Below are 19,130 nucleotides of genomic sequence, written 5' to 3'. Positions count from 1 at the left end.
TTTACGAGATCATCAGTGGCATATATTTTTCGCGGAGAGACACTTTTGCAAATACTATGACAGACCGCGAATATGGTTTTTCTCTCATGCACTTCTGCAAATTCAACGGCTAAAAAAAAAGTTCAATGTCAATGGACTTATGAGATTGTGTTTCGATGCAACAGAATTTCACAAGCACATAGACGGAAACAATTTACGCGTCATTTTCCTTTTCGTGATGTCTGGAATGTTGTTTCTCTTTCTCAATGCGTGATAAAAATGAGGGGGCGTACAAGTTTTATTTTTCTGCAACGATCTATGCCATATGTGATTACTTTCTCTACTTTGTCAGAAGACTGAAATTGTATGTTCTTATTTATTTTACATAAATTGTTGGTTTGAAATTTCAAATGCCTTTGTATGTAATATCAAAATTATAGTTCAAGTTGGATCCGGTTCGAAGGACCAAAAAAATCATTTTTGGATTATATCGAAATTATGGATATAGAGCATACATCGTTGGCTATACAAGCTTCACGTAGTAATAGACTTCCCGATTTCAGAACCTTCTCCGGTTGAGGTTTATACCGCACCGATTCTAATACGAGCTTTAGACTAGAGACATGGCTGAGACTTAGCGCTTAAGTCATAGTCTGAAAAAACCTCTGATATCAGTCTGATATCAGTCAATACAGAGATGGAAAAAGAATTATACGCATATTCAGGCAGTGTTTTATGATGTTTTCAACGAAAAACTGGTCACTAAAAAAGCACAGAATGACATTTTTCCCCCACTGCCACTGAGTGAGAGAAATCCGAAAAAGTTAAAATAACATTCCTGAAATGTTTATTTTACCCTGCAGTATTGATCCAAAATCTGTGTAAATATTACCCTTTTTAGGTGTATTAGGGGTTAAAGTTACCCTTTTTCATGTTAATTTTACCCTTAAAAAGTTGTAAAATTAACATTAAAAAATATTGATATATTTTTACACCTAAAAAGTGTTAAAGTTATGAGGAAAAAAAGTTAATCACACCCACTTTTTTTTCTCAGTGCCATAATGTCCTACGCACGATAAATTTTGTTTTGTAAATATGTTTTTGATATTTCAATGAGAGTGAGTGAGATCTAAACCCAGCCATCTCGCTTACTCCTGTAGACATTTACGAAAATGTGGTTACAAAACAAAAATTATTGTGCGCTAGGCATAAGAGAGAAATAATTTTGTGCATAAACGTTTGAGAACGCACTTTGTTTACATATTTTCGGAAAATGCCATTTGACAGCCCGCCAGTGTTGTCAAAATATAAGCACTAAGCCTCAATATTTAGGTCTGAAAAGGTTTCTGGCTAATCCTCAGTCACCAACAAGGCTATCTTAGTGTGGAACAGGCATTAGTCTTAGGTCTGAAGCCGGGCTAAGGTATATCGGAGAGAACTTATCTAAAAACTCATTGGAAGTTTGAAAATTTAAACCGTTAAATTGAACAAAAGTAAATAAGTTCCATAATGACATTTATTCTAATAAAATTGAAATTTAAACGTTATGCTACACCCATTTTTGTTGACGTTTTTGACAATTGAAGTGGCAAAAGTATCAAAAACTCGAAATAGAAGAAGAGCCAGCGCTGAAGCGGCGGTTATGTGAATTTACACTAACACTTTAAGTTTAGACTTCAAGTCGATTTTCGAAAGAGTTTGGCTTGACTTAAAAGTGACTGTCTCTACAAACAAAATTTTTATGGAAAAGAGTTAATGTTACCTCAAAAATTTTAAATAAATTTTACATATTGAGTCAAATTAAATTCAAAGATATCGATAAAAAATTTAAACAATTAAGTCAATTGGATTTTTTTTAACTATTTAACATCATTTATTGTCCACTGATCCGGCTGAAGAGTTCATGTATGGAATGCATGAGAAAACCCGTAATGGGAATTACAAATTTTTGATAACTTTTAAACATACGACGATTTTAGATTCAGAAAATACTTCCCACATATTAATCACTATTTTCAGAAATAAAACAAAAAATAAACAAAAATTGCCTCAATAATCAGTAACCTTCTTAAAAAAATAGAAAGGACTGTTTTCTGATAAAATATTATTAATTTAATTTTATAAAGATATAGAAATTTACTATAAGAAAAGTATACGTAATTAAAAAATAATAGCCGTACTCACTATGGCGCTGTTATCTTGTAATATCGTTATCTCGTTATCTCGTTATGTTCTCGTAATAGCCGTACTCACTATGGCGTTGTTATCTCGTAATCTCCGTAATCTGTTATCTTGTTATAATTTTTCATTTATAAAATACATTACGAGAACATAACGAGATAACGAGATAACGATATTACAAGATAACAGCGCCATAGTGAGTACGGCTAATGTATTATATAAATGAAAAATTATAACAAGATAACAGATTACGGAGATTACGAGATAACAACGCCATAGTGAGTACGGCTAATTTAAAAATAAAAAATAAGAGTTTAGAGCTTTTTTTTATTTAAGTCAGAATATTTTGCTTAATATTAATAATATTGAGTTGCTCATTAATAGTATCTTTAGCATTAACAGTATCTCTGGATAATTCCCCACCTTTCAGCTTTTTGTAATTTGCCATTTTATCCTAAATTATGAATTATCAAAAACAGATTATTTCTTGTTATTTATCATCACTCTTATACACATATACTTGCCATTGACAACCTTAAAAATGTACAAATGTACCATTTGCCTCTCAAATGACATAAGCTCAAAATGTAACCGGTTTACATTAAGTTGGTTGAATGTTTTGACTATTTTAAATTACTTTTTTAAATGAGGCAACAAACTTTTGATTTTTCATAAATAACCAACTTTTGGAAAATAATTATTTTTGATATGAAATAAAATAAATTTTTTTTTTTTTGAAAAATATAAATAATATCTAAGGATTACAGGGAACTCATCTGTAAAAAGAAAAATTAAAAAAAAGTATTTTTTTTCTATCATTTTTTTCACTTGTTTTCTCAAACATGCATTAAGGCGTCTACACATTGGGAGCAATTTTCGTCAAAAATTGCGTTTTTGACAGAAATTTGACGTTTCCCCCTACAACGCTGCAGGGAATTTCCTTCAAAAAAGCAATTTTTGACAAAAATTGCTCCCAATGTGTAGAGGCCATTAGGCAACAAACTATTGACACTCACTGTATGTATTTTCAACTGAATTCTGCTAACCTTAAAACAACACTCACGAGGCAGTGTTATTTCCATTTATTTGGTTAGCACTTTTTGTTCGAAAACTGCTAACCGGTCAGCATATTTTTGCTGATCAACTCAACAAAAGAATGCTCAAAACGCTACTGTTTCCAGCTAACTGTGCTCGCTGGGATTTGTTCAAGCTAATATTTAAACACAAAATTCTGTTAATTAAATGCCCCTCCAATATTGTGGTGCCAAAGTGTGATACGAAAAAAAAGAAGCAACCGATAAATTTCACTTCCTCTCTCTGAAAAAAAATACGATAGCGCCGATAAAGAGCTGAAAATCATACCGCCACCGAAAGAGTTTTCAAACAACCTGAATCACATTCATCAGCACGTTGTTTGAATACACTTCGATGTTGTATGTTTAGTTTAATGAGCTGCAGTAACTGATATAGTGTTTTTATCCCTCGAAAAAAGTTACAAAGCAGAAAAAAGGAGGTATTTTCCGTTGTTTACCCAACTAATTAGTCTGCAGCGTCAAATGGAAATTTTCATCAATTTTTCGCTAAGTGCATCTATCAAACCACTTAACATTGCTGCAAATATACCGCATTTGGACAATTAAAAATTGCAATTGTGCACTTCGTGTGACACTGCCTAAATGGTCTAAATGCTTAATCATCGAAGACTATTTGAAACATGCCAAGTGACCCAATTTCCTTGGACAGAGAGACCTCAATAATCGATATTACACATTCGACACCCAAAACGAATGAGAAATTCCGCGTGCGAAGAAAAAAAATTGGGAAAAAATAAACATTGAAATGCTTTTTAGTGGAAAATTAATATTTTTTTATCGAGATGCCAAAGTTTTTTGGGGTATTTGAGTCAATCTGTCAAGTGGATTTGCGATAGTACTTATCAATTTGAAGGCAATTGTGTTGCAAAATCAAAACAATTATCACACACTTCTCAAAGCACATTTCACACCCAACTGATCCACTTGAGAAGTCATTCAAGAATTATCACATTCATTGAGTGAATTTTTTGGGATATTTATGATATTCTAATCCCCATTCTTTTTTTTTTCTTCACATTTATAATCTCTCTTGGCATCAGACATTGGAAAATGGAGCCAGTGGACGATGAAGCTCCCAAAGACCCTGGAGCCAGACAACTTGCCCATCAAGGATACACCGAACAAGACTTTGAAGGTAAAGCATGAAGAAAAAACCCACCCTTATCTATCCTTCACCCAAAAAAGGATTAAGTGTGCTTAAGACAGAAATTCTTTTCTCGAATATCTCTTGAAGCCGAGATACTTTTATAATCGCGGATATTCTGATGCTGATGTTCAGTTAAGCATCTCAAACCGAGCTTTTATTCACAGGGGAGTTGTTTCGAACATCCCTAAGATCAAATTGACGAATTTAACCAGAAGCAATTCTATCTGTAACATTTTCTTTGCTAAGGGCAGAAAATCCGGCAAAACGCTTGAAACCAAAATCGGTCATATGTCGGTATATCGGTCTTTGCTGGTTTTTGTATTACCCAAGAGATTCTTCACTATTCGAGTCTATTATTACGGGCTAGTATTCCCCAGGTCCGCTCTCCTAATACGTTAATGTTCTACATCACGCTGTCCGTCGGTTCATAGAAGGCTGACAGATCCTTCTTTCTAACCAGTAGGAAAGAGTTACCTAGAAAACAAGACTTAAAATTCTACTGGTACCTATTAAATTTCCTCATTCAGGTTGTCAAAATTGGACCCCTATAGGGGCTCAAATAAACTTAGACAGATTCTCAAAAATATTCAACCTGAAAAATTTGGTAGTATAAGATTAAATAAAAAAAATTTATGCAAAGGACTTGTATTCGATGTTTGTAAGCCTTCGGTTTATGAGAGTTTGGGATAAATCTTTACTGCTAAATTTTTCATTCTAAATTTTCGAAGATCAGCTTAAGTCTAATTAAACCCTAGCCTCTAATTAACAGACTAGAAGTTTAGCAAAATTTTCCAACGGTGTCAAAATCCTAAATCGCAACCTTTTTTATTGCTTTTTTTCAAAATTTAATAGGTAATTTGTCCAATCCTAAGTCAAATTTTTCCAAAAAAAGCACGTATAAGGCACGTACGTCCCTAGTTAACCTTCAGTCTATTGGTTTAATAAGGCACCATTTCCAAGTATCTTTAATTTCTAAATAAGAAACGATTACAACGAATTAGTATTAAATTTCAAGGAGAAAGCTTGCCCTTATTATTTCATTCCAAATGAAAGTTTCTTCAAAAACCTTGTGCTTTAAGGAATTGGGAAAATTAGACCCCGTTGTTAAAGTAATGTCTGAAGATGGAGTAACGCTACCCTGTATATAAGGCTTCATTGCTAATGTCCGGGTTAATTAATTTCAATTGGTGCCGGTCAAAACCCCTAAAACCAAAATTCCAAAAGTCAAATCCCGAATACCAAGATCCCAAAAGTCAAAATCCCGAATGAAAAGATCTCTAAAGCCAAAATTCTGAATGGATCGACACCACTAACACCAAAATCCTGAAAGGTACAAGTTTCTGATAGCCAAAATCCCGAATTCTTAAAATTGTCATTGGCATAGATACCCCATGATTGCATCAGCTCCTGTTGGAGGAGAAGAGAAATTTTCTGTCTTTTGGGAAATTATTCCACACATAATCCCCAGCAGGATCAGGGTCAAAATTTCGAAAGCCAAAATCCCGAAAGCCAAAATCCCGAAAACCAAAATCCCGAAAGCCAAAATCCCAAATGGACCAAAATTCCAAATGGGCCAAAATCCCGAAAGCCAAAATCCCTAAAGCCAAAATCCCAAATGGGCCAAAATTCTAAATGGGCCAAAATCCCGTGAGCCAAAATCCCGAAAGCCAAAATCCCAAATGGACCAAAATTCCAAATGGGCCAAAATCCCGAAAGCCAAAATCCCTAAAGCCAAAATCCCGAAAGCCACAATCCTGAAAACCAAAATTCCAAATGGGCCAAAATCCCGAAAGCCAAAATCCCGAAATCCAAAATCCCGAAATCCAAAATCCCGAAAGCCAAAATCCCGAAAGCCAAAATCCCGAAAACCAAAATCCCGAACGCTAAAATCCCGAAAGCCAAAATCCCAAATGGGCCATAATCCCGTAAGCCAAAATCCCGAAAGCCAAAATCCCGAATGCCAAAATCCCGAAAGCCAATATCCCGAAAGCCAAAATCCCAAATGGGCCAAAATCCCGAGAGCCCAAATCCCTAAAGCCAAAATCCCGAAAGCCAAAATCCCGAAAGTCAAAATCCCGAAAACCAAAATCCTGAAAGCCAAAATCCCGAAAACCAAAATCCCGAACGCTAAAATCCCGAAAGCCAAAATCCCGATTGGGCCAAAATTGCGAAAGAGAAATTTTCTGTGTCTTGGGAAATTCTTCTATACATTTATCCTCCATATAATTTCATCCCTTTCAGGATTTTGAACATTCGGGATTTTGGATTTCGGGATTTTAGTTGCCTCCGCCTCCGAATAATAATCCTTTATTAGCGTCCATTTTGGGCCTTATATCCTTCACAGGGTAATTTCAACTCTTCCGGGATTTTCACCGTTCGGGATATTGGCTTTTATGATTTTGGCCCCTTTGGGATTTGGACCCTTTCAGGATCTTAAGTGCCACCGGATCCAGATATCCATTCGGGATAATCCCTTAGCATTTTACGTAGCAGTTTACGGTAATTCGTATCCAAGGTTAGTCAAATAGTACCCCTCAGAGCTACCTCCTCAACTTACACCCCCTTGAAAATCCATAGAGACTCGATTCTATGACAGCCACTCTATTCGATTTCTCTCAAAAACCGGATATCCCACAAAAGAATCCCAACTCCCACAAGCAAAAACAAACTTGTCACTAACCTTTTAATTTCATTCATGCGGAAAATCGATTGATACACTCTGAATGAAAATTAGCAAAAGCACGAAATACAAATTGACACGAAAACAAATTCTCAGGCTGAATAACAAAAAAAAACTACATTTCTGAAAGATGAATCATAACTTCTCAACAGTTGACTCTTTCATATTTTCCACAATGCAAATTAGCACCGTTCTGAGACCATTGACTCAAGAAACTTGTGAGAGCTTCCTTGTGGATGCTTTCACAGTAAAAAAAAATGTATCCCAATGGAATCTCCCAGCACATTCTTAACAAATAGTCTAAGAATAGTTTAGTGAACAATTCCATCTCCCAACGCCTTCAGGGAAAAATACCTATGTTGTGTCAACAATTCCTACTGACAACTTGATCGGTGCCTTATCAATTTTGCTTTTCTCATGAATCTCCATCCCAAAATCTAGGTCATCGAGCACATACCGTCTTCGTGGGAGTTCACTTGCCCTCTCGCGGAGGTCGAGGACGTCGACATTCACATCGACGCCACAAGGAGCCCCATCACAGACGAGATCCCGGCGAAAAAGGAGTCACAGATAGACCAGGTGAGAGAGTCAATTTACTTAAAGTTTCAAAACTCTTCCGTTTACCCTATTCAAAATACCCTAAAACACCCTCGCCTTTTGCTGACTAATTGCATCCAAAGGGATCTCAATTTACAAAACTTTTAGCTTTCATTATTATTCTAATGGGCATGACTCATTAGTCAAATCTTAATGAATTTACGAAACTTTAAATAAATACGTTCCCAAATATAATTAAGTAATATTAGATGAATTTATTCACTTTTGAGGTAAAATTGGGAAAAACCATGCGAAATTTGTGGAAAAAACTTGGCAAATAAATTGATGACATTTTTACTATTTTGTAAATTGCGTCTTAATGCCTAAAACAATTTTCCGTAATTCGTGTCATAAATTATTTTTCTATTGGCAGAAAGTTCTATTTGCGCAGCACTTTAGAATAAATATATAAAGCAAAACTGTAAAACCGTAAATAATTCAGCTGTGCCGGTGGCTCACCGTACTTTTTGTAATTAAACACAACGTTTAAGTGTAAAGATTGACATTTGAACTTGATTTTTAATTTTAAAAAAATACTAGCAGTATAGAAATTTTTTAAAATTGTTAAGATTAGAATTTCTTAGTGCGATTTCGATAGTGTAACCGTTTGAAAACTGAAAACATCAATTTATATAAAAAGGGTATTTATTAATATTACAGAAAATTAAAAAAAAAACTCATAAACTACTTTTAGTATTTAAGAAAAGTACTAGTATACTAGTATAGTAATTGATGCATTTAATACTAATTTTAGTCTAATTGAATTACTTTATTTAAGGTAATAAAAAACTATCTATTTGAGCCTATCACTAAAAATATAGAAAAGGTATACAAGTCGTAAAAACTTATCGCAATATGAATTTTTGATAATTGATATCTATTATTTAAATCAAAACACAAAGTGTTTGTACCTTTCCAAAAGGTTTATCAACACAAAGTACAAGAAAAGTAAACAAAAGAAAAGAGGGAAGGAAAGTATTCAAATTATTTTTCCCAATAAATGATAATGATAAAGTTAATAATGAATTATAATTTTTAAATTAGAATAATTTATTGATGGTTCCATGGCTATACTTTATGTTTTAAAAATATTCTTAAAAGTTAAAGAAATGTTTAAAAAAAATTGTTTTATAAATTTGTTTTTATAGATCTTGAAAGGTTTTCACAAAAATTACGCATATATGCTTTTCAAAATATTATCTAAAATTATTTTGAAGAAGTTTTTAAATTTTCTAGGACATAAGGGGCTTGAGGTAATTTGTGGCATTTATATTTGACTTCTGCAAATTTTTATAAAACAATTTTTCACTTAAGGGAAATGTTCTTTTAAAATCGTTTTCTAAAGCCGTGTTTTAAAATGAAATTTTTAATCGCTGCTCTATGAAAGGTAAAAAGGCGAACTGGAGGCAATATGAAACACTCAATGCAAAAGAAGCCTAACGTATATCGTAGATACAAATTCTTTATTCAGTACCTTCTGTCACTTTTTACCCTGAATGGCCATTTTAAAAGAATTTCTAAAGTGAAGACCCTTCAGAAAATGCTAAAACGGATAACGATCTCGTATTTACTGGATCTAAATTATTTAGGAAGCATTTAATGCATATTAAAATTTTGGAAAATAAAGTTAGCCAAATTGGCATCACCCGTAAGGAAAATATTTTGAGAAGTAACTTCAAAATTTCAGTATATCTTTCGTTTTTTTCTTATTCCTCACTCGAATCCTTTAAAATTCTAAGCATTTAAAATTGGTTTTAAAATGCTATCTCTGATAATAAATTTAAAGTTCCGTTGATGTTTTATAAGATCGAATTTTGAAATATTTATTTGTCATATTTTGCCCGAGGTTCCCTCATATTTTGATTATAAAATGAACATATTTTTTTACTTCCTTATTTATAAATCTAGTATTTAGGATTCCTAATCTTTATACATTTATCAATGTTATAAATTCAATACCTGTAGACAAATCCAATATAATATTAGTAATTGCAATTGAATCCGGTTCGGAGCACTCAGTAATTGAATTAAAAGGTTATTATGTGAAGTGGATTGTAGTATTTATTTCACTCGATAGGACCTTTTTGGCGTGATTTTGTTATATTTAGTCTCATTGTGATACGCCGATTTTCTCAAAAGCTTAGATCGGCCTATCCTTCACAGCGAATATGTTTAAAACGGGAGGCAGCCAAAATCCCGAACGCCAAAATCCGGAAATCCAAAATCACGAACGCTAAAATCCGGAAAATCAGAATCCCAAACGCCGAAATCCCGAAAGTCAAAATCCCGAACGCCAAAATCCCGAAAGGGCCAAAATCCCTAAAGCCAAAATCTTTTATCATCTTTTGGCTTTCGAGATTTTGACCGGGACCCGTTTAGAACATTTCTTATGCCGATAGTGATAAACCAAAATTTTCGGATCTTACCGGCCATCCGGCTGTCCGTTGTACGCAATATCTCCGATTTGAATAGAAATCTTTTTGATTTTTAATCATATCCGCGTACCACAATTTCTATTCCATAAGTTTAAAAAAACGGTTTAAAAACAGTTTAAAATCGGTTTTATGGTTTATCTCGAAATCTGCTTATATAATTTTGACCCTTTCTAACATTTAATGTTAATGTATGTTGTAGCACTGCTTGAGTAAACCAATTCACAAAAATAAATTGTTGATTGCTCCATGATTTCTCGAAATATTTTAATTTAAAGATTTAAAATGATAGCCACGATTTTTTTCGCAGATACTCGTGAGCAGCGAAATTTTTCGCAGATTTTCGCTGTTCACGACATTAACCACGAATTTGTTTGCAAACCACGATTTTTTAACGGATTTTCTCGGGCTACGAAATTTTAGCCGATTTTTAGGGATCTCGAAATTTTCGTGGATTTTCGCAAGCCACGAAATTATTTCCTCATGTTGTTCAGACACACTCTTTTTGTTTTTTAATTTAACATTAAGTGTTAGCAGATAATTTGAGACTTTTATAAAGTGTAAAAGAATTTATCAATGCTAATTTCAGAATTTCGAATTTATACTGTTTCTGATACATCTTGAAGACTCTTAAGTGAATTTGCGTGGAAACTACGAAGAATAAAGTCCTCAAATTTCACATCCACCTTAATAATTCAAGAGAAAATTGTATTACTATTTATCGTTCAAGATTACCACAATCCGAATTTGCAATGAAGGAATCGAACCTCTGTAAGCTGATCTAAGCTTATCGCTGGTTTTTCTTCTTGTATTCTTTTCTTCACTTCGCACTATAAAGAGAATGAAATTATAGTCTTGATAAACTTATCCTTATTTATCCATGATTTATTGAGGAAGAAAAGTCCTCTAAAAAATCGAAAAGCGTTTAAAGTATAAAATATAGTTATCAAAAAAAATTATGGTGCTATTCCAATGAGAAATGAAAAGGGTAATGGTGCTATTTCAATGAAAAAATGAGCGTATTTTTTTAGCACATTACTGTTCTCAAGTACTAAAAAGACCATGACTGTTCCCACATGTTATTTCAATTAATGTCAGATGGCATTGTGATCGGATGAAAGCTTATTCGGTGGGAATATTCGAATTCGGATTTCAATTGGGAAATCGACAAGACTAATTTAATGTTTTCACTTTCATAGTATTTTCTACATTTTCTTTATCATGATTGACAAGATGTAAGGTTCTTCTCTCTACACAAAAACTTCATATTTTCCCCAGTCCTCGTCGTGTTTCAAAATCGCCAAATAGTCATGACAGGAACCGACACAAAAAGAAAAGTTCAACCGAAATTCGAATTCGAATATTCCCTCCGAGTAAACTTTTACTCGATCACAATGCCATCTGACATTCAATCAGTTGGGAGTAACCTGTCATCTCAGCTTGGTAGCGTGATGCAGTTGGATGGCCGAGAGTTGGCAACTTCACCCTCAACAGCGGAGTTTCGCAAGCTTTTCATTAGTTTTTCCATGAATTCTCAGTGGTGAACAGTCGACAAGCAGCATTAATGAAATGGCGTATAGGAACAGACATGGTCTTTTTTAGTACTTAAAAACAGTAATGTGCTAAAAAAAAAACATGGTCACTTTTCATTGGAGTAGCACCATAAATCATTCTCCTGATAATTTTTTTTAGCACAAGACTGTTCTCAAGTGGTTCAGCATTATCGACTTTCCTTTGTGTTAGTTCACATTTTGACTGTTTTCCCCAGTTCTCGTCGTGACAGTCGTGACAGGAACCAACATAAGAAAAAGTCGATTATGCAGAAGCACTTAGAAAAAGAAAAGTACTAAAAATGAATCTTCAGGAGAAAGATTTATGGTACTATTACAATGAAAAATGAACATATGTTTTTAGCACTCTACTGTTCTCAAGTGTTACTGCATTATCGACATTTCTTTGTTTAGATTTCTGTCGCCAAACTGTCGTGACAGGAACCAAGGCAGAAAGGTATGTTCTTTAAAAGCACTTGGGAACAGACATGTACTAAAAAATGTTCAAGAGAAATATTCCCTCTTTTCATTTTTCATTAGAATAGTACCATTTTCAAACAAATAGATAAATGAATTTGCAAACCAATGTTTGCATAAAAAACCCGTGTGTGCGTAGCCCATTAAAAAACCTAGTTTATTTTAATAATTTTTTTTCAAAATACTGATGACACAATTCACCTTCCCAATTGTTGTTTCGTCTGCAAGATTTCAAGAAGACAAATTGAAAATTATCATAATACTCAGTTTAAATATTTTATTTGCACCTTTATTACTTAAGCACCTAATAAAGCCTGTATAATTTATAGGCATGATGAGTAGATAAATGGTGTAAATTGTAAATGCTAATATAAAAAAATAATTATGAATATACAGAAATGCCCAATTTAAACTCATGCAAATTTTTTATTATATACTCGTAAAGATCATAAAATGTTTCGTCATGATTTCATGCAAAATTGGAAGTTCTTTAACCGCGAAATCTGACATGGAAACAAAGTCTCTGGGCAAGGAATGTCGTTGAAATGAGTTGAACATTCCAAAAGCTGATTTTTAGTTAAAGGGGGCAAGTATGTAAATTTGGTATGACGGGTATGACCTTTTGGAGATGCCTTATCAACACTAATCGCTTAGTTTTGATAGTAAACGTGACTTTATCAATGCGAATAGAGGCACGTCAAGCAATTCCTGAGACATGAATAAAGTATCCGGAGCAGACGTCAAGGAAGTTGGGGTATGGGGAGGGAATGTGTGATTGGTTTTCTGAGAATTTCAATGTACGACAGTAATTCTCTATTTCATGCTATTTGCAGTCACTCCTCCATCGCAGAGAGTGCAATTCATCCTTGGGGAGGACATTGACGATGGCACCCATGAGTCCCATCCACTCTTCTCGGAGATGGAGGAGCTGGTGCGCGAGGGCGATGAGATTGAGTGGAAGGAGACAGCTCGATGGGTTAAATTCGAGGAGGATGTAGAACAGGGTGGTAATCGGTGGTCTAAACCCCATGTAGCTACCCTATCCCTCCATTCCCTCTTTGAACTACGGAGTCTCCTGCTCAATGGCACCGTAATGCTGGACATGGAAGCTTCGAATTTGGAACAGGTGGCTGATCTTGTATGTGACAACATGGTCAATGCAGGATCTCTATCCCAGGAATCCAGAGAGAAGGTACGTGATGCTCTACTTCGTCGGCATCGGCATCAACATGAACGTGACCCAAAGCGGAAGGACAACATGAGTCGCCTACCAATTATTCGATCCCTCACAGAAATCGGACGCAATCATTCCACATCGAAAAGTAAGTTCTTAATCCTTATTTGATATCAAATCCTCTTGAGATTTTTTTTCTTAATTCGCGAAATTGTTCAGACCTTCAAGCATCACATTCCGAACACTCATCCGTACTCCTGAGTGTTCCATCACCACGTGAATACCGTGCTAAGAGTGATTCCGAATTGAATCCCAAGACATCATCGGGATACCTGTCCATTCCAACAGGTACAACTGTCCCCAGGGGTTTTCCTCAAACAGAGTACTTCTACCAACCTACTGCCCCCCCCTTTTTATAGTTCTCCTCTTACTTAGAGATGTCTCTTTGGAATGCCCAAGTAGAACCCTTCTTAGCACCCCCTTAAGAATATTTTTTTTAACTATAAAATTTAGTGATGATGAGTAAAGATAAATCCGTGTTTGTAGGTGACATATCGCCAACACACCCACAGCCAGGTGCAGGAGTAATCACCTGGTTTCATGCTGGAAATCCCATTGGGGCATCCCATTGCCCCCGAGGTTACTCTCCTCATTCTTTCAAAGATGTTGTGACTCCTATTTATTTTCCTATATATATTTATTAACTTCTTTTAAAGCTTCCAAATATGTTCACTTTTTTTTCTTACAAAAAAACACATCTTTTAAAATAATTCTAAATGTTGTCCAACATCCCTTCATTTTTCATCCCAACTCATGCCAAGATTGCTCATCCAATGACTTCCACAACGGAAGTATAACAATGAGTAATCTCAGCATGAGTCCATCATGCAACAAACCACTAAATGTCCTTAGTCTTTTTTTTATAGAAGGTGTTAATTGCTATAAAAGTACCCTTTGTACATCTGTTTAGTCACTCTCCTCTAGTAATTTCACCCAATCTTCCACTTTCAGGTGTCATTTTTGGTGGCTTTTATATCTTCTCATTTGTGTTTTTTTGTCTTAAAATCATCTTATCATATTTTCCGCCTAAATTATTTTATATACGTTTCCTGACAATTTTTATATCCCTCTTCTACCTTCTTCATTGGCATGTGTACAGAATCATCAGAAAAAATACACAAGTCATTTAAAATATGCTGTAAAAAGCATACATAGTTTTGGTTATAGGTATATCGAATGTCTCAGAAGCACAATGACATGGGATTCATCATATCATGTTAACAACGATGAGCTTTTCCAATATGTATGCAGAAAACCTTTGAAGGATGATAAGGAATTACACCCAAACGTATCAATCTGATACAAAAAAAAACATGACAAATACAAAAATAGGCATACAATATTGTGATTGTGGTTTAAGTTTAACCATCAGCAAAATTATTATTCAATAAATATTCCAAAAATTAGGCTCAATATTTTTTTCCATAGTCGTTTCTGGAACCACATAAAACTTTGCACGTTTAAGAAACTTCATAAAGACTATTTATTTTAACACTAAACCTACCAAGACCCGGTCGAATTGACCGGTTTAAAATCAACACATATTTAAACAGTACAATATCATTACCAAACTTTATGAATTTCTTAAAATATGCATACAATATATTTTTCAGTATTAAAATTTTAATTTTTTGCTCTTTTCCAAGACAAATTTGTTAAGTATCCTACCCTACCACGGTTTGTCGTTTGACTGAAAAATTACCAAAAACGGTCCATAAGCTTCGTGTTAAAAATTTAAAGCCTCTTTATTTTTAGAAAGTATTGGATTTTAAATTTTTCTTTGGCCATTTCTACAATTTCTACGAAACAGATTCTACCTATACAGTGGCAGCGAAAATAATAAAATCACTTTGCAAAGCTTATATTTTTTAACTGTTGTATTTTTTTCCAATTTCTTGATATAGGGTAAGTGTGCCAAATTTCGGCATAGTTGCAGATAAGCACCGAAGTCCTAAGTTTGAAATGCAATATTTTTTAATTCTTATTGATATTTTTTGTTACTTCCTTTTCGGGAGGGTTGTATGGAACCTTGAAGACTAGTTTATCATCTTTGTTTTCTTTAAATCACTTCCTAAAATATTGAAAAATTAATAAATATATGGACATTGCTTTGGGTAGTATTCCGGCCACTTTGAGTGAAATACCGGCCACCTTTTTTCTAACCACCTTGTATAACGCAACGGATAGAAAATTTCAAAACGTCAAGCGGAGCGAGTTTATTATTTAGTTTAATACGTTTATATGACCCACAAGTCTTGAGATCTTCCGTGTAATTTGTCCTGAAGACCTGAAGAGTAGTATCTCAAATTTACGCGCAGATTCCCGTAGCAATTTGCCCTTCCTGAACTCTTCCAAGGCCTTTTCCACATCATCTTTTTCATATAAGCAATGGTTTTTTTTCTCTGGACATTGTAGAACTCAGAAATTGAAAAAAAAAAATAAAATGAATAAGAAATTTAAAAAGATTCCCCAGAAAAGCTATGCAAGCCATTGTGAGAAGGCGTCGACCTCGAGGCAGACCTAGGACGAGGTGGCTGAATCAAATTCAGAATCTTGCCTTGGAACGCTTTGGGATCGAACCCGAACATCTTCCTGAAGTAGCGGAGGATCGACAAGCGTAGGCTGCTAATTTAGATGTCATGGGCCCACGACCCCAATAGGGATAAGCGGTTGAAAATGAATGAATGAATGAATATGAAATTTAGGAAAGCAAAGGATGTTGCCAGAATAGACAACACTACCTCACCGGAGAGACGCTCACAAATTATATAATTTTTTACGCGAAATACAGTATCCAGCTGGGAAATTTCACCCGAAATTTAAAGATTGATTCACTATTAACATAAACACAAACAAACTTTAATGAAAACTAATCAATTTTCATGAAAAACTCCGAAGGAAAACTTTTTGCACTTTACCACAAATCAGACGACTGCTAGAAACACAATCGATCTGTCACATTTGAATTTGAATTTATTTCATCTCATTCTTGATCATTCCCACCCCCATGCGTCCACCGCCGTCTTAGCGTTGATTCCAATCTCCAAGACTAAACGGTAAAAATGTCCTTTCTCTGGTTGTATGTTACGGATTTTGCAATATGTTTTACATTTCACTGTTTTACATTTTTTGTAAGACTCTTTCCACTCTCAGTTTTTACAACGCAATTTAAATTCAAATTATACCTAAAATTTGACAGTCTTTGTGTTAATACATCTCAAAATGAATAAATATTTAAAACTAAAATTAATTCATTTACTGTTCGAAGATTATACATACATAATTTTAATTAATTTATTTCCATGGCAGAAATTATACTCAAAGTGGCCGAAATTAGAAGCTGGCCGAAATTTGGCACACTTCCCCTAATTCTGAAGTAGAAATATTCAAATTATTAGAATCGTAATTATTTGACGTGAGGTAATTATTTCTATATCAAAATTGATTCAACGAATTGGAATAATCAAAAATGTTGAAGGTAAAATAGTGGTCTTTACGGAGCTGATTCTATTATTTTGGCCGCCACTGTATATATTATAAAAGATTTCTAAGCCTTTATAAAACCAATTTGCTCCAATTATGCTAAATAAACCACTTGTAGCTTCACAAGATGCTTTGTCTTCTCAATATTGTCTTGTACAATACTCTAAGTAAGGCATTATAGAAGAATTCCTATAATCTACTTGTAGCGCTCTTGGTTTCGTTTCTGTGACTACTAAAAGTAAAAGAGTCCCGGTCGAAATCTCGAAAGCTAAATTTCGGAAATCAAAATCTCAAAACCCAAAATCCCGAATAGCCAAAGTTCTAAAGAGCTATATTTCATACAAACATTTCAAACAATAAAATAATAGAATTGCAAAGTTTCTTTGAAAAGTTTCTACAAGAATTTAATCACAAAGTTCGCATTATAAAACTTTTAAAATGGCAAAGCTTTGATTAACCACAATTGTTTTTATCTGCTGAACATGTTCAATCCGCTTAGATGGAGAATTTATATCAAAGGAATATATATATAATTCCCGAAAGGCAACTCGACGTAAAATATCATACAATTTGATAATTACCCAAAATGTTTGTGCTAATAAAAGCATCGTGATTACTTGGCCATTGTGATGGATTAAAATGGGATAAATAATCGGGATAGAAGGGGGTAGGACATTCATTCAATTTAAGCAACAACTTTCTTTTTATCTTCCCGTCAAAACTTTCTTCACTTTGATACTCTCGATGGTATCTATCTTCCTTAAAACTCTTCATACTTTCACCCTTCGCAGGCTTATTTAATTTTGTTAGCCACTGCGTTGTCCTTTCCTTAACCTTTTAAGCACCAGATTATTAAAATTGGAGGTCAAGAAAGTCACTTTTTCTGACTTCTTAGAGCAAAACATGATTTTAGAAGGCCGCAGGAAAAAAAATGTTTTTGCAACAGCGATGTTCAAATCGTTCTTAAAGGGTTAATAGGATTAATAGATATTTGTAGAAAGAAAATGCAAAAAAAACTTTTTGGATTCCAATTTTGCCGTTTATAAAAGCTTTGCTAAATCTAGAAAGATTATTTTCTAATTCAAATATTGCGGTTAACTAATGCTAATTAAATAAAAACTAAAAATTATACTAGATTTTTACGTCAATTTAGCTAAACGTCAGCAACATTTTGCTGAACTTTTAGTGTTCCTTATGAAAACAGTCGAAACCTTCGTGAAATTTATGAAATTGATTAATAGCGTTATAAAAGCAATTTGTGAAATAGATTTTTTTTGAAGATGTTTGCATCAATTTTGCCGCAATTACAAGAATGTCATAAAAAATCGGCTAAAGCCTTTTTCTTTAGGTTTAAATGACATATTTAGCATCAGTGAGCTTCAATGTATCATGTGAAACAATATTTGGTACCTCCAGTTTAAAATTTTTCCTGAAAAACAGATGCCAATTATTACCCCGAAAGTGGCTATATCTACCCAGTAGGGGAATTCTGTAATTTTCGTGACATTGTCATGCGTGAGTTCGAAACCTGACAATGACAATCAAGCTTTTTTTGTGCAATTCACTGATTTTTTAATGAAATGCCTTTACTTAGTGATATTATACAAATACAGTCTGTCTTGGTTGATTTGGTTAACAACATTCATTGTCATTTTAATTGCCAGAAGTCTCAAATGTGTGACCTCTGACAATGTCACGTGAGCTGAAATGGCAATGCCACGGTTACAGAATCGCATTTTCGGAAAAGCTCTCCTGAGATTCAAACCCAATTTGTCATATGTCATTGCCAGAGCGCTACAGAATTCGGACCTTGACAGACCTGAGAATTAGTCAAGAGACGGCTTAGTGTAATTATATTTGAAATAAAGGTCAAAATACATTTCCATTATTTTCCACTAAGTCGTCTCTCGGCTCGTAAGTGTGTCTAGGGCATTCCCCTCCAGGCCGGGGCACGTGAAGATGTGTCATACTTTTGTCATTATCCTCTGTAGAAAAAGTCAAGAATTTTAGAGCTTTGAACAACACTGTTTCCTAAAACATAAAACATAAAAACATTAGACTAGCCCTATCATTTTTTTGTCAAATCATGCACGAATAAAAAGCTTCATTTGCTGGCTAAAAGTACCCCGATCTCCCCTACTTTAATTTACAATAGAAATAAACTAATGTAATAGCAATAACAAATTTAGAAATGATATGCGACGAATCTACAATAAAATATCAATCAAATGAGTAATTTTCTTAATTATTTTATGGAATTTTAATTGTTAGTCCTT

General features: G+C 34.1%; 1 protein-coding gene across 11 annotated transcripts in view; it reads left to right on the top strand.

The window, feature by feature from the left end:
• LOC129806615 (sodium bicarbonate cotransporter 3) overlaps positions 1-19,130 on the top strand; it is a 53,229-nt gene that overhangs the window by 19,788 nt on the left and 14,311 nt on the right. For 4 of the 11 annotated variants that reach the window (XM_055855331.1, XM_055855325.1, XM_055855326.1 and 1 more), the window contains 5 exons: positions 4,295-4,389; positions 7,523-7,660; positions 12,971-13,459; positions 13,531-13,659; positions 13,858-13,950. In XM_055855331.1, the coding sequence (XP_055711306.1) occupies positions 4,305-4,389; positions 7,523-7,660; positions 12,971-13,459; positions 13,531-13,659; positions 13,858-13,950 (934 nt within the window). In that variant the 5' untranslated portion in view covers positions 4,295-4,304. The remainder of the gene's footprint in view (positions 1-4,294; positions 4,390-7,522; positions 7,661-12,970; positions 13,460-13,530; positions 13,660-13,857; positions 13,951-19,130) is intronic. The other 7 variants (XM_055855330.1, XM_055855328.1, XM_055855335.1 and 4 more) reach the window with 3 other exon arrangements.

Source organism: Phlebotomus papatasi, chromosome 3 (assembly GCF_024763615.1).
Source record: "Phlebotomus papatasi isolate M1 chromosome 3, Ppap_2.1, whole genome shotgun sequence".
Lineage (NCBI taxonomy): Eukaryota > Metazoa > Arthropoda > Insecta > Diptera > Psychodidae > Phlebotomus > Phlebotomus papatasi.
This window is presented reverse-complemented; position numbering and strand designations above follow the sequence as displayed.